The sequence below is a fragment of the Podarcis bocagei genome (assembly GCF_964188305.1).
Source record: "Podarcis bocagei genome assembly, chromosome: 15".
NCBI lineage: Eukaryota > Metazoa > Chordata > Lepidosauria > Squamata > Lacertidae > Podarcis > Podarcis bocagei.
In genome coordinates this window covers 46,668,498-46,688,324 of record NC_138141.1, presented here as the reverse complement: position 1 = coordinate 46,688,324, position 19,827 = coordinate 46,668,498, and the positions used below count along the sequence as shown (strand labels likewise).

The following is a 19,827-nucleotide window of genomic DNA, read 5'->3' as shown; positions in this document are numbered from 1 at the left end:
TGTTATGATAATTTGTTATATTGGAATTATTAATTATTTTAAAAATAAAATAAAGTGGTTATAAGTCCCTGCCCTGGGACTTGTTGTCTTGATGGCGATGATGATCTGATCTTGACAACTGTTCTGTTCCACCCCGCCCTCCGCAGAGCCCTCCCAGCCCCGGATCCTGCTCTACAGCAGCACCCTGCGCTGGATGCAGAACTTCTGGGCCACGTGGACCAGCGTCACGCGCCCCATCTGCCGAGGGAAACTTTTCGGGAACCTGAAGCCCATCAGGAAGAAGCTGGGCCAGCACTACCGGCAGCTCTCCTTCACAGCCCTCTTCCCAAAGCTCCAGGTGAGATGCAGGCCAGGCTCCCGGAGGTCAGGCAGGGTGGGGTCTCGTCTGGCTTTGGATTTGCACTTGGGAAGCCCATTTGCTCGAGTGGGGAGGGGTGTAAGGGGCAACCCTCAGATTTATAACACTAGGGCTTGGGGATACTCAAGGAAGCTGCATGTTGCAGGAAAAGGTAAGAATTTATTCACACAGCGCATAGGAGGCATCTGTGACCACCAATTTGGATGGCCTTTAAACAGGACTAGACAATAAATTAAAATAACTTTTAGAAATGATAATAATTATCATTTATTCTGGACTGATAATTATTTGACTAACCTTACTTGTAGATATTGTGAGCGTTAAAATATTGTACGTGCAAAAAGTGGCAAGTGGATAGCTGATGGCTAAAGGCACCAAGTTTTAAAACGACAACAAACTATTGTAATATAAAGTTAATTGTAAGGAATGGAATGTGAATTAGAAGTAACTAGGGAAATACCGCAGCAACAAGAAGAAACTTTAGGCGCAGCAAGAACGGAGTGCGGGAAACCAATTTTTGCAAAATTTGTTGTGGCTGATTTGGTAAAAATTAGGAAAAACCAATAAAAATGATTTGGCCAAAAATAATTAATGAACAGGATTAGACAAATGCGTGGGCTATCAATGGCTCCTAGCCACAGTGGCTCGGCTTCCACAGTTGGACACAGCAGTGCTTCTGAAAATCTGTTGCTGGAAACCCCAAGAGGTCTCCAGATGTTTTTGGACTGCAACTCCCATCGTCCTTAACTGGCAGGACCATTGGTCAGGAATGATGGGGACTGTAGTCCGAAAATAGCTGGAGACCTGAGTTTGGGAAACCCAAGTTAGAATAATGTGGGAAGGAGATCTCCATTGTTGGGCCAGTTGGACCGGGTCTTCGCATTACTCAATTTGCATGGTTTCTGGAAAGAGTGGCGGCAGTGCTAGAGCAGCTGGCTCTGGGGAGAGTAATGTGCTGCACTGCGGAAGAGGGAGAGTGAAAAACCTCTGCCCCCCCCCCAATCCTGTGCGCCTTGTTTGAGCGAACTTCACCGAAGGCCGAGACGAAAGCAAACCCTGTTTCTCCTGCTTTCCCCCAGGTGCATTACTGGGCCTCCTTTGCTCAGCAGCGAGGCATCCAGCTGGAGTGTGGGCAGGGGCACATTTTCACGCGAGGCACCCAGAGGCTCATCCCCCAGGGTGAGTGGGCACAAGGGGGGTGGGAACTGGGAGGGGATCTGACGTTGGCAGGTGGGGGAGGCTTCTCCCTTCCCTCTCTCTTTTTCACACCGCCGTTCTCACCCTGCAGCCGGGACGGTCATGCGGCGCCTCATCTCCGAGTGGAGCATCACGCAGATGATGAGCGACCTGAGCCTTGTCACAGTGCACCTGATGGCCTCCACCTGCGACGAGAATGCCGACCACCGCCTGGACTCCCTGGTCAAGAAGACCCACCTCCTCAGCCTCTCCTCCCTCGCCTACCAGCGCCACAGCGTCCGCACCGCCGAGGAGGTGGGCAGCAGCGCAGGAGCCCCCCTTCCTTCAGCAGGGAGCATGCCTTCCCCCAGGTTCCAGGCAGGGGTTTTTCCCTCAGCCCCCAACTGGAGGTGCAAGCATTCTGCAAGCCCAGCAGGTGCTCTGTCCCAGAGATTCGGCTCTTCCCTTGAAAGACAAACTAAGTTTCTAGTCCCCACGATCTGGAAGATTTGTAGAACCAGTAGCTCCACATTAGCCACACTGACTGTTAGAAGCTCTCCAGGCGTGTGTGTGTGTGTGTGTGTGTGTGTGTGTGTGCACGCGCATTCCCAGCCCTACCTGTGTGACAAGCAGTCGTTACGCGCTGCTTCTGGCACCATCATTCCCTTGCGCAGCCTCCTCCCCTGGGGCGCATGTGGTGCCTGACAGCCTCCCTTCCCTGCCAGGAGCTGCCTCTTCGCGACGGGGACGACGTCTTCCACACGCACCAGCTGCACCTGGTGGACTTGCGGGCTTCCTGGACCACAACAAACCGGGACATCGCCTTTGGCCTCTATGACGGCTACAAGAAAGCGGCGGTCCTCAAGCGCAACCTCTCCACCGAGGCCCTGAAGGGGCTCAGGATCGACCCCCAGCTGCCGGCCAAGAAGCCCAAGAGGGGGCCTCCCCCCAGCTACCAGCCTCCGCTGAGGGTCATTGCCCCACCCAGCAGCAACAGGACGGAGCGCAGCCCCTCCGGAGGTGAGGGAGGGGGAAAGGGGTTGGCTGTAGAGTGGCCGGGGGGTGGGGGATGTCAAGAGCCTCTCCTTTCGCATGTGGGGGTAGAGCAGAGAGAGGAAGTGGGAAAGAACGTCCCTTTTTTCAGCTTCCTCATTTTTTTATTTTGCTTGTTACATAAAAATTATACACCACTCCATTGTAAAGAAATCTCTGAACATTTGACGAGAAAGATAAAGCGATAAAATAATCCCTGAGAAGAATTAGCAATAATTTGAGGCTTTCTAAAAGTTAACACAACAATAGGCTGAAAATGGATTGAAACTCGCATCCACTTTCTGAACATCTGGACTGGCTTGTCTAAACAAGAATGTCTTTAGCTGAAAAGAGTGCAGCAAAGGTGCCTGCCTGATATCAATAGGCAGGGAGTTCCCAAGTGTAGGCGCCACCAGACTAAAATATTGTTTTCTTACAAATGCGGAACAGATATAACGTGGCGCTTGTAACAGGGCAAGTTCTGCCGATCAAAGTAGTCAAGCGGGTGCATGTGGGGTCAGGTGATATTGTAGGCAAATTGGTCCCAAGTTATTCAGGGCTTTATATACTAATAACATCTTGAAATTTGCGCGGTAACAAATTGGCAACCAGTGCGTATATCTGAGCACAGGAGTTCAATGCTGACAAGGCCTTGCTCCTGTCAGCAATCGGGCTGCAGCATCCTGCGCCAACTGCAGCTTCTGAATCACATGCAAGCCCCACACAGAGCACACTGCAGTAGTCCAGCCCTGAAGTCCCCGGCGCATGAACTACTGTGGACAAACTTTCCTGGTCCAGCTCTGTGTACTTTCCCTCTCACACCCAGACCGTAGAGCTCTTCCTACACCCACCTCTCACCCCAGCCTTTCGTCTTTCTCAGGGGTGCACTAGTTGGCCCTTGGGGTTCCCCCAACTCTTGAAATCTGTGATTCCCCCCAGGAGCCTACATGCTCAAGAAGCTGATCGAGGAGACGGACCGCTTTGTGGTCTTCACAGAGGAGGATTCCGGGGTGAGCGAGCAGCTGTGTGGGATTGCTGCCTGCCAGACGGACGACATCTTCAACCGAAACTGCCTTATCGAGCTGGTCAACTGCCAGGTATTTGCCACCTGCCGCGCCCCCCCTTCCTCCTTGCTGGGTGGGGAACGGGGGCTGCTGCCACCTCTCACCCAGCGGAGTGATCAACCGGGGTTGCAGGGATTCTTTGCTTGGTTGGGCAGCTTTTGGCGGGGGGGCTGACTGTTTTGAGGGGGTTAGCCTGCATCTTATCAAAGGAGATTCACTTGCAGGAACATCGTAGGCCATTCCCCAGGTCAGTGGGGCTCATTTGACAACAGCAAGGTGACTAGTCCTTAGTGTCAATGGCACAGCCCTGTGGAACTCCCTGCCACTGGAGGTTCAGCAGGTGCTTTCTGTTCCTACTTTTAAATGCCTGCTGAAAACTTTCCTATTTGGCCCAGCCCATGCAGGCAATTAAGAATGGACCGTTCCACAATAGTGAAATGGTGTCTGTTTTAAGCTTCTCTTATATGGATTTTGCTGTATGGTTTTATGTACTATTCATAGAGTCGGAAGGGTCATCTAGTCCAACCTCCTGCAATGCAGGGATCATACTTACAGAATCCCTCATAGATGGCCTCTGTTTTAAAAACCTCCAGTGAAGGCGCATCTGCCACCTTCAACTGCTGGTGGCTGAGACGGCAGCCTTGGATTGTATATTTGATATCACTCCAGTCTTTTAGTGACTTTATTTATTCATCATAACAATAACAATAATAATTATTTATTACTTATATCTGGCTGCATCTCCTCAGCCACTCTGGGTGGCTTCCAATGAAGATTAAAAATACATTAAAACACCAGTCATTTAAAAACTTTAGGTGTCTTCTAAACATCAGATAGTTGTTTATTCCTTTGACATCTGATGGGAGGGTGTTACATTCATGTGTCACCTTTTCCTCCAAGGAGCTCAAGGCAGCCTCCCTGGTTCTTCACTCCCCATTTTATCCCCACAACGACCCTGCCAGGTAGGCTGGGTTAAGAATGACCATGAGTGGCCCACCAAGGTCACCCAGTGAGTGTCATGGACCAAGCGGGGATTTGAACCCTAGTCTCTCCCAGGTCCTGTTCCTCATTTAATCCCCACAACGACCACTGTGAAGTAAAGCTGAGAGGTTGTCGCTGGCCCAGGGTGAGAGCTTCACGGCTGAGTGGGGATTTGAACCCTGGTCCCTAGCCCGGCATTCTAACCACTGCACCACCCTGTCTCTTTGGAGTGAAACATTGCCTGTTGCCAACTCCTGCTCCTCCCTCCCCACCCCCACCCCAGATGGTCCTCCGCGGGGCAGAGACGGAGGGCTGTGTGATTGTCTCGGCCGCCAAAGCTCAGCTGCTCCAGTGCCAGCACCACCCAGCCTGGTATGGGGACACCCTCAAGCAGAAGACCTCCTGGACCTGCCTACTGGACGGGATGCAGTACTTCGCCACCACCGAGAGCAGCCCCTCCGAGCACGAAGACGTGCAGCTCTGGCTAGAGGTGGGTGCTTTGTAGCCTTCCCAAAGCAAGGAAGGATTGGACTCTGATTAATAGAATACACACGAGGCTTGACCAGCAAGACTCTGGGAGGGGTGCCAATAATAATGAAAATCCTCCCTCTCCACCCCTCGGCCCAGGTCATTTTATTCACAAAAGAACTTTTTACACAGTGTTCGTAAGAACCAATCAGATTTCCCCTGAGCATTTCAAAAAAACCCATGTGGGGACAACGTTAGATCAGAACAAATTCTGTTAACTACAAAGACTACTCTGAGCATGCATACATATCTGAGAGTAAATAAAACAGGACTAGAGGAGTGCTTTTAGGAAACTCTGGAGGTCATAAACAGAAGTAAACAGTTACAGATAGGTAGCCGTGTTGGTCTGCCATAGTCAAAATAAAAAAATTCCTTCCTGTAGCACCTTAAAGACCAACTAAGTTAGTTCTTGGTATGAGCTTTCGTGTGCATGCACACTTCTTCAGATACACTGAAGTAAACAGGAGAGGCAGGATTTACCTTCTCCTTCTGAACTCTCTTCCTGGCCCTTAAGATCTATCTAAATATTAAACTCCATCAAAGTAATAATAATAATAATAATAATAATTTATTATTTATACCCCGCCCATCTGGCTGGGCCTCCCCAGCCACTCTGGGCGGCTTCCATAAAAACCAAAAATACAGTAAAATGTCACACGTTAAAAACTTCCCTGAACAGGGCTGCCTTAAGATGTCTCCTGAATGTCAGATAGTTGTTTATCGCTTTGACATCTGCTGGAAGGGTGTTCCACAGGGCGGGCGCCACTACCGAGAAGGCCCTCTGCCTGGTTCCCTGTAGCTTTGCTTCTCGCAGTGAGGGAACCGCCAGAAGGCCCTCGGCGCTGGACCTCAGCGTCCGGGCAGACTGATGGGGGTGGAGACGCTCCTTCAGGTATACTGGACCGAGGCCGTTTAGGGCTTTAAAGGTCAACACCAACACTTTGAATTGTGCTCGGAAACGTACTGGGAGCCAATGCAGGTCTTTCAAGACCGGTGTTATATGGTCTCGGCGGCCGCTCCCAGTCACCAGTCTAGCTGCCGCATTCTGGATTAGTTGTAGTTTCCGCGTCACCTTCAAAGGTAGCCCCACGTAGAGCGCATTGCAGTAGTCCAAGCGGGAGATAACCAGAGCATGCACCACTCTGGCGAGACAGTCCGCAGGCAGATAGGGTCTCAGCCTACGTACCAGATGGAGCTGGTAAACAGCTGCCCTGGACACAGATTTGACCTGTGCCTCCATGGACAGCTGTGAGTCCAAAATGACTCCCAGGCTGCGCACCTGGTCCTTCAGGGGCACAGTTACCCCATTCAGGACCAGGGAATCCTCCACACCTGCCCGCCTCCTGTCCCCCAAAAACAGTACTTCTGTCTTGTCAGGATTCAACCTCAATCTGTTAGCCGCCATCCATCCTCCAACCGCCTCCAGACACTCACACAGGACCTTCACCGCCTTCACTGCTTCTGATTTAAAAGAGAGGTAGAGCTGGGTGTCATCCGCATACTGATGAACACCCAGCCCAAACCTCCTGATGATCTCTCCCAGCGGCTTCATATAGATGTTAAAAAGCATGGGGGAGAGGACAGAACCCTGAGGCACCCCACAAGTGAGGGCCCAAGGGTCTGAACACTCATCCCCCACCACCACTTTCTGAACACGGCCCAGGAGGAAGGAGCGGAACCACTGTATAACAGTGCCCCCAGCTCCCAGCCCCTCAAGACGGTCCAGAAGGATGCTATGGTCGATGGTATCAAACGCCGCTGAGAGATCCAGCAGAACTAGGAAACAGCTCTCACCTTTGTCCCTAGCCCGCCGGAGATCATCAACCAGTGCGACCAAGGCAGTTTCAGTCCCATGATGAGGCCTGAATCCCGACTGGAAGGGATCCAAATGGTCCGCTTCTTCCAGGCGTGCCTGGAGTTGTTCAGCAACCACTCGCTCAATCACCTTGCCCAGGAATGGAAGATTTGAGACTGGGCGATAGTTGGCCATCGTGGCCGCATCTAAAGATGGTTTTTTAAGAAGCGGTTTAATAACCGCCTCTTTCAGCGGGTCTGGGAAGGCTCCCTCACGGAGGGAAGCATTCACCACCCCACGAAGCCCATCGCCCAGTCCTTCCCGGCTAGCTTTTATAAGCCAGGATGGGCAAGGATCCAGGAGACAGGTGGTTGGTTTCACTCGTCCAAGCAGCCTGTCCACATCCTCGGAGGTAACAGATTGAAATTGATCCCACTCAACTTGACTAGACAGAACTCTAGCACTCTCCCGCCCCGGCCCTGCTCCCACGGTGGAGTCTACTTCTTCCCGAATCTGGGCGATTTTATCTGCAAAAAACTTTGCAAAATCATTGCAGGAGAACATGTGGCCCGTACTGGGCCCCGATGTTGCAGGTGGTTCCGCTAAATTGTGAACCACCTGAAAAAGTCTCCTGCTGCTGTTTTCTGCAGATGCAATAGAGGCGGTGAAGAAATTCTTCTTCGCCGTCGCTATCGCCACTTGGTAGGCTCGACGTTGAGCTCTAACCTGTGTCCGGTCAGATTCGGAATGAGTTATCCGCCACCGGCGCTCTAGCCGTCTCAACGATTGTTTCATTGCCCTCAGATCCGTGGAAAACCACGGGGCTGTCCGGGCTCCATGCAATCGGAGAGGGCGCTTCGGAGCCAAACAGTCAATAGCCCTGGTTAACTCCACATTCCAGCGGGCCACCAGGGAATCGGCTGAAAGGCCATCAACATGGGATAAAGCATCCCCTACCACTCTCTGGAAACCATTTGGATCCATTAAGTGGCGGGGGCGGACCATCCGAATTGGTCCCACCTCCCTGCTATGCTAACCTACTATCTTTATGTACTGAGGATGCCTGATGAAGCAACTGGCCTGTGTATAGAATGCTTATATGTGCCTGTCAGGCGTAGAAAATGAACAGTAGAGAAAATGGCCAGAGATGCAGAGGCTTGTGGGATTTGATCAGAAATTACAGTCAATGAATCAAACCCAGTCAACGCAATGCTTTCATTGTGGACACAATGGCTTGATGCATATTTTATAATTCCTCATAGTAATCCCACCTGACTCCCACACTCTGGATATTTGCACTCCTGCAGTGCTGTTCCCCAAAAGGGACGCGGGTGGCGCTGTGGGTTAAACGACAGAGCCTAGGACTTGCCGATCAGAAGGTCGGCGGTTTGAATCCCCGCAACGGGGTGATCTCCCATTGCTCGGTCCCTGCTCCTGCCAACCTAGCAGTTCGAAAGCACATCAAAGTGCAAGTAGATAAATAGGTACCGCTCCGGTGGGAAGGTAAACAGTGTTTCCGTGCGCTGCTCTGGTTCGCCAGAAGCGGCTTAGTCATGATGGCCACATGACCCGGAAGCTGTACGCTGGCTCCCTCGGCCAGTAAAGCAAGATGAGCGCCGCAACCCCAGAGTCGGCCATGACTGGACCTAACGGTCAGGGGTACCTTTACCTAGTGCTGCTCCCCACAACACACACCTTGCCAAAACAAGTGGTCTCAGGTTGCCGAAAGCCAGGGGCAAAATGTGCCTGGTGCCTGGCGAATTCTGGACGACACTGCTTTCTCCCTGGAGGCTGCCCTTCCTCCCTCACCCCTGCTCCCTGCCTCCCTCACCCCCAGGTCAAGAACATTGAGGAGCACCGCCAGCGAAGCCTGGACTCCGTGCAGGAGCTGATGGAGAGCGGGCAGGCGGTGGGCGGCATGGTCAGCACCACCACAGGTCAGTGCGCCAAGAGAAAAGGAGGCAGGCCAGGCCAGAGAGCTGAGTGCTCACCTCCCCCTCCTTCGGCGGGGAGGGTGGCAGGGGTTTGGGAAGGGCAGGCGGGTGGGGGGCGATGTTCTCTCAGCCGCCTGGGAATCTGACCTGTGACTCTTTGGGTCCCCCCCCCATACGTATACATTTATCCAATTACACAATACACGTACATAACACACTACCTTATTTTTATAACATAAAACATACCTACATTACTCTATGTAATACCTATCTATACTGTACGTATCAACATACCTACACATCTACCCCACATGTGACTTGACTGCCAGCTGTTCTTGTTACGCTACTTTATTTTGTGTGATTATTTGACTGATTATTTGATTGTTGTTAGCCGCCCTGAGCCCGGCTTCGGCTGGGGAGGGCGGGATATAAATAAAATTTATTATTATTATTATTATTATTATTTTTCCAACTAGCTTAAACGCACTTCATTATTTCTTTAATCTCTTCTTCTATCTTAACTTTACTCTCCTTTCACTCTAATCATTTTCTGGATTCACTCAATATCTGTCGGAAATTCTACTTTCCCCACATAAATTTTAATGTATTCCTTAAAGATAGCCCACTCCTTATTCACTTTTTGTACCATATCTGACCTGCGACTCTTTGCCTCCGCCCCCCCCCCAACCAGACTGGAACCAGCCGCACGAGGTGCAGCCCACCCAGCAGGTCCAGCGCATCATCTCACGGTGCAGCTGCCGCATGTACTACATCAGCTACAGCCACGACATCAACCCCGAGCTGGCCACCGAGATCAAGCCGCCTGAGCCGCCGGCCCACCCTGAGAAGGAGGACCTCCTCAAGAAGCAGGAAGGTGTGTGGGGAGGAGCCAGGAGAAGCAGAGGGACTGGCAGGGGGTGGCAGGTTGTGGGTGTGCCAGGGGGCAGAGGAAGCTGCCTCATCCTGAGCCAAGCCGTTGCTCCACTCTGCTCAGTATTGCCAGCACTGACTGGCAGCCAAGGCTCTCCAGCCTTTCAGCCAGGAGGGACTTTCCCCAGCCCTCCCTAGAGATCCCACCAGGGACTTTCTGCCTTTGCGTCCCAGAGCTTTAAAACAGTACGTTTCTGAGCACAATTCAAAGTGTTGGTGCTGACCTTTAAAGCCCTAAATGGCCTCAGTCCGGTATATCTGAAGGAGCATTTCCACCCCCATCGTTCTACCCAGACACTGAGGTCCAGCTCCGAGGGCCTTCTGGTGGTTCCCTCCCTGCGAGAAGCCAAGTTACAGGGCCTTCTCGGTAGTGGTGCCCTCCCTGTGGAACGCCCTCCCACTAGATGTCAAAGAAAAAAATAGAACTTTTTGAAGACATCTGAATTAGGGAAGCTTTTACTGTTTGACGGACTACTGTATTTTAATATTTTGTTGGAAGCCGCCCAGAGTGGCTGGGAAAGCCCAGCCAGATGGGCGGGGTATAAATAATAAATTTTATTATTATTATTATTATTACTATGCGCTGCCTCCACAGTTAGAAGCGGAAATGCTACGGAAAATGCACAATAAAGCATTTTAAGTCCGTTCTGAAATAAACTAAGACACACCAAGTGGTACCAGCTGGCCAAGATATATAAATCAGAGTCAGATGTAATAAACATTTCCAGTGCAGCCAAATATTAACAAGGAAAGAACCAGCAGCCATCTCCTCAGAAGTGACAAGGGGCAAGAATCATATATAAATATTATTATTATTATTATTATTATTATTATTATTATTATTATTATTTATTATTAAACAAAGCCTGGCTCCAGTCCTCATGGTTCTGAATGAAGGACTTTGGGGGCATCTTTCTGCCCTCTTCTTTTACCCCCCACCCACCCTCCAGGGGCCGCGGACACCTTCACTCTCATCCACCACGACCTGGAGATTTCCACCAACCCGGCGCAGTACGCCATGATCCTCGACATTGTCAACAACCTCCTGCTCCACGTGGAGCCCAAGCGCAAGGTGGGAGGACATATTGGGGACTAGATTTTTGTTGTTGTTAGCCTCAGAAATCCTAGCGGGCTGGAGTATGTAATGGTTACATTGCCTGCGTTTCTGCAGAGTGCTAAAGTGTGGTTTGTCTGTACGAACGTAAGAAAAGGCTGCTGGATCAGGCCATGGGGGCCCCATCTAGGCCAGCCTCCTGTCCTCCCAGAGCCCAGATACCCCTAGGAATCTAGGTAGACTGCCTCTGAAGCAGGAGGTTCCAAAAGTCCAGCCTCCTCCTCTCACAGAGGCTGATCAGATGCCCCCAAGGGAAACTCACAAGCAGGATTCGAGCATTTCCCATCCTGGGGTTTCCAGCAAATGTATTCAGAAGTGCACCTGCCTCTGACAGTGGAGGCAGAGGAGAGCCAAGGCAGCTAGTAGCCACTGATAGCTGCTTCCTCTTCCAGGAATTTGTCTACTCTTTTAAGGCCTTCCAATCTGGTGGCCATCACTGCCTCCTGTGGCAGAGAGTTCCAAAGTTCATGCACTGCGTGAACAAGTCTTTCCTTTTATCTGTCCCGAATCGTCCAGCATCCATCGCCATTCGATGCCCATAGTTTGCACTTACCACTGAACCACGGTTTGTTCTAACCATGCTTTGTTCGATTACCCTGCCTGCCACCCCACAGCCAAGCAAACAAACCATGGTTTGTTATCCCCCCCCCCCAAATAAAACCCTGGCTTGTTTTGCATCTCAGGTGGGGTAGCTGAACAAACCACAGCTAACCTAAGCTAAACTTTTGGGTTCAGCAAGCTGTAGTTTTGTAAGCCAAGGACAAGAAACCATAGTTTTCCAGGGTCTCAGGCAAAGCAGGGTTCTTCTCATCATCCACCTACTCCTCTGAATCGAGACCCCTGTACTTTCCATGTTGTCCCTGCCCAGGTCTTGAGGTTATGACTCAAGACCTCCCCCCTCCACGTTTCCATTTTCGCAGGAGCACAGCGAGAAAAAGCAGCGCGTCCGCTTCCAGCTGGAGATCTCCAGCAACCCCGAGGAGCAGCGCAGCAGCATCCTGCACCTGCAGGAGGCCGTCCGCCAGCACGTGGCCCAGATCCGCCACCTGGAGAAGCAGATGTACTCGGTCATGAAGGTGACTCTCACACCCCTTGACCCTCCAGGCCGACCTGCCGTGCTCGCCTCTCCAAGGCGGGATGGGCAGGCAGTGGGGGCAGCAGGTCGGCAGGAGCCCCAAGATCCCACGTCCCCATGCAGACTGTGACGGCTTGCTTGCTTGCTTGCTTCCTTCCTTCCTCCAGTCGCTGCAGGACGACGGCCGGAACGAGTCTCTCCTGGACCACAACCAGAAGCTGCAGGAGCAGCTGAGCCGGGAGAAAGCTGAACTGCAGCAGGAAAGCGAAGAGCTAAATATCCTCATCAGGTAGGAGGGGCGAGCTCCCTCTGGAGGCGCCCAGTCGCAGCGGTTATCCTGAGCAGGTAGACTGCCTCTAAACCTGGGAGCCCCATGTTGTTGTTGTTTTTAGAAAAAAACAAATACTTATTGGCTTTTATTTTATTTATTTCTTCATTTATTAAATTTGTATATCGCCCTATACCCCTGGATCTCAGGGCAGTACAGAACATAATTCTTTTAAACAAATACCAATGGAAGAACCATTAAACACTTACCTAGCAGTTCATCGAATGGTGTCTGTTCTTTCCATGGACTTCAGACATAATCCTACACATCCAACGTTCAAACATAACTTAACGCAACCTCTCCACTGAGAAGACTGAGCACTTGGCATAAGGAAGTCTTGATTTTGGGCATTAACATAGTTAAAGAAAGGGAAAATGGAGGCGCTACTTGCACAGCTGCGGTTCCACCTCTCACAATGTCCCTGGCAGCAGGCTGTGGGCCCTCCTTGCCCCCCAAGTCTCTCCCTGTGCCCCTATTCCTCCCCCATCTCCTCACCTTGCCCCCCTCCCTCCAGGTGCTTCAAGGACTTCCAGCTGCAGCGGGCCAACAAGATGGAGCTGCGGAAGCAGCTGGAGGACGTGGGGGTGGCCCGCCGGACAGAGTTCTACTTTGCCCAGGCCCGGTGGCGCCTGACCGAGGAGGACGGGCAGCTGGGCATTGCTGAGCTGGAGCTGCAACGCTTCCTGTACAGCAAGGTGGGGTGGAAGAGTGGGGAGGGGACCCCCAGGGGTCATCTTTGCAGCTATGACACCAGGAGAATGAGAAATATTTTATTAATGAATTAAACTGAGCTTGTAGTGTCTGTTTAACTTCTGCCCTGAAAGCCACACTGCTTTGTCGGATGGCAGCTTCATTGGAAGGCAGCCCTGTTTAGGGACGCTTTTAATGTTTAATAGACTATTGTATTTTAATATTCTGTTGGAAGCCGCCCAGAGTGGCTGGGAAAACCCAGCCAGATGGCCGGGGTATAAATAATGAATTATTGTTCTTATTATTATTATCTATCCAACGCCCTGCAATGTAGGAATCCAAGGAGGAGAGTGGGGGTCACAGCAGATGCTGCCATGGTCAGCGTTCACCGTGCTGCCTCCTCTCTCTCTCTCTCTCCCTCTCTCAGGTGAATAAGTCGGACGACACGGCCGAACACCTCCTGGAGCTGGGATGGGTCACCATGAACAACCTCCTCCCCAACGCCGTCTACAAGGTCAGTGGCAGAGCCACCCCTCCCCCCCTGCCCCTTGGACTGCCCACTGCCCAACCTGGAAGGTGGAGAGGCTTGGGGCCATTGTGTGGGCTCTGCCAGTGAATGTTCTGGGCATACGCAGAGTGTTTTCCCCACTGCTCCTGAGCCTGCCAAGCCCTATGACGAAGCCTCTTCTTTTGAGTGGGTGGGGTGTAACATTTGTGACCACAGCCACCTTGCCCTGTCTGCTCCTGCCTGCAGGTGGTCCTCCGCCCTCAGAGCACCTGCCAGTCCGGCCGCCAGCTGGCCCTGCGGATTTTCAGCAAAGTCCGGCCACCAGTGGGTGGCATCTCTATCAAGGAGCATTTCGAGGTGAGATGGCAGTGCGTGCGCATGGGAGAGAGAGAGGTGATAGGATGCATGTGGCAGGAGCTGGAGTCGGTTAACTTCACCGGTGTCATTGAAGTTAACTCTTCAGTCAAAGAAACCAGTGCAGGTCTAGCGATCATAGAATTGCAGAGTTGGAAGGGACCCTGAGGGTCATGCAGTCCAACCCCCTGCCATTCAGGAATTTCAGCTAAAGTATCCAGGACAGATGGTCATTCAACCTCTGCTTAAAAATCTCCAGGGATCACTTCCCTGTAGGTCTTGCCCCAAGGACTGAAGGTCCCTGCCTTCCACTGATCTTTACGTCTCCTTTCCCAGTTCCTTCCCCAGCAGCCTAAGGCTCTGCTGCCTTGTCTCTCTTTGCTCCTCCCTTTTCATCCATCTTCTGGTTCTGGGAGACCAGAGGGGAAGGGAGCTGGTTGCAGCAAGAGGGCTTCCTCCCCTGCCTGCCTCTTGTCTCCTGGCCCCCTTCCTCTCTAGCCTCTGATTCTGCACTGCTCTCTGCTCTAGCCTCTTCCTGCTCACCAAACCCTGTCGCCTCTTCAGCTTCTCACACCTCCTCCTCCCAGTCTGCCCCCTCTTCTCCCTCTGATCACTCATCGTTGTCCCACCCCAGATCTCCTGGCCTCCTTCCCCTGCTGGTTCCCACCACCATTCCTCTGTGTCCAGGCAGTCTATGGAATCATGTGAGGGAGAATGGGGTGGGAGGGAGAGGGTGGCAAGGCTCTACATGTCGGGGATCCTGACCGCCCCTTCCACCCCGGCCAGGTGAACGTGGTGCCCCTCACCATCCAGCTGACGCACCAGTTTTTCCACCGCATGATGGGCTTCTTCTTCCCGGGACGCAACGTGGAGGAGGAGGAGGTGGGTGACGAAGAGGACAAGTCCAAGCTGGTGACAACAGGTGAGCTCCTCCTGGCCTCCCATCAGCGCGCTTTTTAAAAAATAATTTTTTTTATTAATTTTAACATATAAATTATAAAATGTACCACAAAACTTATCACTTATACAATCTTTTTAGACTTCCATCAGCCCTTCTGATGATCCACCGTTTTAACCACTTCTTATGCATTTCTTAACTTTATATTGCCTTTACATCTCTTAACAAATCATCCTCCCCCTTGTCCGTTTTTACAATACTTCTAATAACACTCCTCACAAAACTTCTTGCAACCCTACAAACGTCTGTTCTTCACAAATACTTTTCAAATAGTCCGTAAATTTACTCCAGTCTTCCGTGAATTTCTGGTCTCGCCGGTTTTGAATCCTTCCTGTTAATCTAATTCTGCATAGTCCATTAACTTCATCCTCCATTCTTCAATCATTGGTATCTCTTCTTGCTTCCATTTTTGGGCCAATAATATTCTTGCTGCTGTTACCCATCTGGTTTCACCCTATCAGTGCGCTTTTGCTATGACCTGGCACTTGTCCAAACACTGCGCCGGGCAGAAATAAATTTGTGACCAGCTCCTGTCCCCACAGAGGAGGCTTCCTGCCGCACCCCTGAGCGATTCCCTGTTCTCCCTCTACTCTGCCTTCACTGGGGAGGGACAGGGCTTTATGTGTGAGTGTGCTGTGGGGAGCAGGGAGCTGCTGGGAGCAGAACCCAACCCCGGCACCTCTTTCTTCCCTGTGCAGGCATGCCAGTGGTGAAGCCCCGACAGCTCATGGTCTCCGAAGATTCCCTGGGGACGGGGAAGGGCATGGCTCAGGGCCTCAACCGGACGTCAGGGGTCAGGCGCTCCTTCCGCAAAACACCAGAGGTAACTTGCCCCTCTTGTGGGGTGTGAGAGCACGTGGAGGCAGGGGGCATTGGTGTTGCCCCAATGTGCTGGTTGCAACCTGACAGCCATGCACAGTGAATTTTATTATTAAAAAGAATAATAATCGTTGAGCTGGGTGTGGAGGAGCGTCATTATGTTATGTTAGGTATATTCATATGCCGCCCACCTGGCTGGCAGGATGGGGCCCCTTGGTGCTTTCTCCCAACACGGGCCCCCTTCCTCCCTCCCTATAGCGGAATGGACTCCTTTGGAAGGTAGACTGCTCTCCCCAGGGAGGCTCACTTTGCACCTTCATTACACACCTTTAGGCACCAGGCGAAAATGTTCCTCTTCAGCCAGGCCGATTTGGCTGATTACATCCAATACCCTTTTAAACGTGTTGTGGGGAAGGTATTGTTTTGTGTGGCTTTTGCTTGGTTTTATTATGTATTCTGTGCTTTATTCTCTTATTTTTATGAGATCTACGGATGAAGGACAGTATACAAGTTTAATAAATTAAAAAATAAAGGTGGTGGACTCTCTTTCCTTGGCGGTTTTTAAGCAGAGGTTGGGTGGCCGCCTGCCCGGAAGTCTTTGTCTGTCATTCCAACCCTTCAGTTCCATGATTCTGTGGTTCTAGTACCCAGTAGACGACATTGACAAGATGAAGGAAAGGGCAGCGATGAATAACTCGTTCATCTACATCAAGATCCCGCAAGTGCCGCTCTGCGTGAGCTACAAGGTCAGCCAGTCGTCCTGGGTTTGGGGTTTGGGGGTGGACCATGAATGCAGCATGGCTTTTCCTTACCGTCGTGGTCACTATCACATCATGTGGCAGAGAGTTCCATAAATTAGCCATGAGCTGTGTGAAGAGCTCCCTTCTCTCTGTCCCCAAACGGGATGCTGTGGCATCCTGGGTGATGCCCACACAACCTCTTGGATCCGGCTTGCGTCTGCTGCCGCCTTAACCCCATCCAGCACCTTCAGATATGTGGGCGCTCCCGTTTCCTGGGGCTAGGGTGCGGGGAGCATGGTGGGGAGGAGGAGAAGGGTGTCCCTATCCCCCTGACCCCCGGGACATGGCCTGACCTGCTGCTTCTCCACCCTCTTCCCCAGGGGGAGAAGAACAGTGTGGACTGGGGCGAACTCAACCTGGTGCTGCCCTGCCTGGAATACCACAACAACACCTGGACGTGGCTGGACTTTGCCATGGCGGTGAAGCGGGACAGCCGCAAGGCCTTGGTGGCACAGGTAGAGTGGGTGCTGGCGGGGTGGGGGGTGGGGAAGGGGCATGGGATGGGCCAAAGACTGCGGGGGGGGCAGTTTCTGGTTCACCCTCTGCCTGCCAGGCCTCTGCTCGGAAGATTGCCAGGGCTTAGGAAGGAGCCTTACAACAGGGTCCTCTGAGGGTGGCATACAGCCGTCGCAGCTAGTAGCCTTCGGTCGCCTTCTAGGGACGGAGGACTCGGCCGTCTGCTGAGTCCCTCTAGCCACCAGTATTGCCTACACTGTTCGGCAGTAGCTCTCTTAGGGTTTATAAGAGCATAAGAACAGCCTGGTTGCTCGATCAGGGTGATCTAGTCCAGCATCATGTCCTCACAGTGGCCAAACACCCCATAGAACCTAGGAACCCCGATAGACTGTCTCTGGAGGTGGAGGCTCCATAAAAGCATCCGAAGAGCCCTTCAGCTATATTTTATCAGCAGTCTCAAAGCGTCAGCAGGTGGGCTGCACAACCCCCCTGCCACACCCCCTGACACCATTAGGCCAGGCGATTGGCAGGCACACTGTCCCACCCGCCTAGAATGGTCAGATTGTAGAGTTGGAAGGAACCCCAAGAGTCACGTAGCCTGACCTCCTGCAATGCAGGAAGCGCAGCTAAAGGATCCCGGGATTGTAGGGCGGGGAGGGACCCCAAGGGTCATTTAGTCCAACCCACTGCAATAATCGGGAATCAAACTTGGCCAGCCGGCAGCAGCATGGGGGACTGACCCGAAAGTTCACCCCACACCCTCTTTTAAGGAGCAGAGCAGACAAGCGCCCCCTTTCCCTCTCGTGCCCTTTTTTTGCAGGTCATCAAGGAGAAGCTCCGGCTCAAGCCGGCCACGGGCGGCAACGATTCCCGGGGCAAGCAGGAGGGCAAGCTGGAGGGCCACGTTCAGCAGCAGGAGGAGGACGAGAAGGCCCGGCTCCTCATTGGCCTGAGCGTTGGAGAAAAGGTCCCCGGGAAGAAGTCCATTTTCAGCAGGCGCAAGTGAGGCCTCTGCTCCGCTGCCCCGCTGGCCGGGGAGAAGAGAGGAGGTGGCAGGGAGGACGTCTCCGCCACCAGGGACCAAATTTCCTGCGGCACATGGGATGTGCAGGCGCCCAGAGAGTCCGGCCACAGCCAGGGACCCAGCCCCGCCGGATGCCTTGTGGCCGGAGTGTCACCCCGCGGGAGCTGGGGGCCTGGCGCCACAGGACAATGACCAGGGCTGTCTGTGCTGGCCTTGGCGTGGTTGCTGGGTGGGGGGGTGCCCTGCTGTCCGCTTGCTGCTCTATGCATTGTTTGTTGGGAAACGGGAGGGGAACAGAGTTTAAATAAGAGAGTTTATCATTTGGAGCTGGGTGTGTGTCTGTCTTTACTCTCTCTGGGCAGCCAGCAAGGGAATCGGGGCCCTTCCTCAGCTGCACTGCGCCACCTTCCTTTTGCAGGGCCCTGCTGCGTCTGAGCATTGCAGGGGGTTGGACTAGATGAACCTGGGGGTCCCTTCCAACTCTACTCTCAAATTGTTCCGGCTGGCAGGGTTCGAATTTGGGCTTTCACCAAAACCATTTATCCTAGACCAGGCGGACTCTACACTGCTACTCTCTGGGGCCCTTAAAATATCACTGGCATTTGCCACAGGGACTCTTTTCAAAACTGCCCCCCTCACAGCTTGAATGGAATGCAGTTTTAACTCTTACAGAGAGGAGACCTATTGAAATTCACAGCAATGGCTCTCTTTGGCCTGTTAAATCCAGCGGACCTGAGCTGAACTTAATCGGAGTTGAACTTAGTCCTGGGGAACCTATTATCGAACCTAAGGGCCATAATCTTTTCTGGGCAATGTGTCAGGGGCCAGACTGGCAGCAACCTAGTGGTAGGTGGGGTCACAGGCCAGAGACGGTGAGGCAACAAATGCAAGTTTTACCTTTAGACAGCAGGCTAGTCTTTGCACACAAACAAACACAGTATCTGTCCTCCATCCCAGGCAGGCAGGAGTCATTATCGGAGTTTGACAAATTCCAGGCAAGCAGAAACCCTTGAGGAGGGTGCGGAATGAGGCCAACAAAGCAAGTGACCTTGGGCGACTTCCAGGGGACTCAGTAGAAAGGCCTGGCAGAAACTAAGATGAGGAATTATTTTGGGTTCAGGCCCAGTGGGTTGCACTCATATGGAAAGCTCCTCTTAAAATCTTTCACTCCTGCTCACAGCAGCATTTTTGGGAAGACAAGCATCCATCGAAGGATCATCGGAACACAGAACGTTAAAAGCAGAGGCAGACAGGCAGGCAGCACCCAGAGCCAAATGCGTGCAAGTTCCTCTCTGCTGAGCAAAGCTTGATTTTAAGAATCACCCACCCACAGCCATGGAAGCACCCTTTGCATTGCGGGGGGTTGGACTAGATGGCCCTGTGGGTTCCCTCCAACTCTACAATTCTGACTTGCTCTGGTACATTATTTCATTAAGATTATACACCACTGGAATGTTAAAAACACACACACACACACACACACACACACACACACAACCTCAAAGTGGTGCACAAAAGAAAATAAAAGTGTTTTTAGCAGGTGCAAAAAAAAAGTACAGTGAAGGTGCCTGCCTCATGTCAGGGAGTTCCAAAGTCAAGGTGCTGCCATGCCAGAAGACCAGGTTCTTACAAATGCAGAATAGGTATTACGTGACCCCTGTAGCCAGTTTTGCCAATGAAAAGAGTCGAGTGGGCACGTAGGTAAATTTCAGGAGTGCTTTTTTTGCTTTGGGGAAGCTGAGCACCCTGATACGATTTGCACCCACAAGAGTCCAAAAAGACACCTGTGTCTCGTCTGTGGTCTCCTTGCAGGAAGGTGTGGGTGAGTGTCAGGCTGTCACCCACCCCAGAAAACAATTTATCACCTGGTGCCATCAAACCAGCAGTGAAGAGGTTGCTGAAG

General features: G+C 52.1%; 1 protein-coding gene across 1 annotated transcript in view; it reads left to right on the top strand.

Moving 5' to 3' along the window:
- BLTP2 (bridge-like lipid transfer protein family member 2) overlaps positions 1-18,250 on the top strand; it is a 46,562-nt gene extending 28,312 nt beyond the window's left edge. The window contains exons 21-39 of the mRNA XM_081172339.1: positions 147-337; positions 1,438-1,537; positions 1,647-1,849; positions 2,260-2,554; positions 3,506-3,663; positions 4,895-5,101; positions 8,772-8,871; positions 9,560-9,742; positions 10,749-10,870; positions 11,833-11,988; positions 12,155-12,276; positions 12,830-13,010; positions 13,433-13,519; positions 13,760-13,870; positions 14,654-14,789; positions 15,524-15,648; positions 16,289-16,390; positions 16,765-16,899; positions 17,721-18,250. Coding sequence (XP_081028465.1) covers positions 147-337; positions 1,438-1,537; positions 1,647-1,849; positions 2,260-2,554; positions 3,506-3,663; positions 4,895-5,101; positions 8,772-8,871; positions 9,560-9,742; positions 10,749-10,870; positions 11,833-11,988; positions 12,155-12,276; positions 12,830-13,010; positions 13,433-13,519; positions 13,760-13,870; positions 14,654-14,789; positions 15,524-15,648; positions 16,289-16,390; positions 16,765-16,899; positions 17,721-17,906 — 2,900 coding nt within the window. The 3' untranslated portion in view covers positions 17,907-18,250. The remainder of the gene's footprint in view (positions 1-146; positions 338-1,437; positions 1,538-1,646; positions 1,850-2,259; positions 2,555-3,505; positions 3,664-4,894; positions 5,102-8,771; positions 8,872-9,559; positions 9,743-10,748; positions 10,871-11,832; positions 11,989-12,154; positions 12,277-12,829; positions 13,011-13,432; positions 13,520-13,759; positions 13,871-14,653; positions 14,790-15,523; positions 15,649-16,288; positions 16,391-16,764; positions 16,900-17,720) is intronic.
- The last annotated feature ends 1,577 nt before the right edge of the window (positions 18,251-19,827 follow it).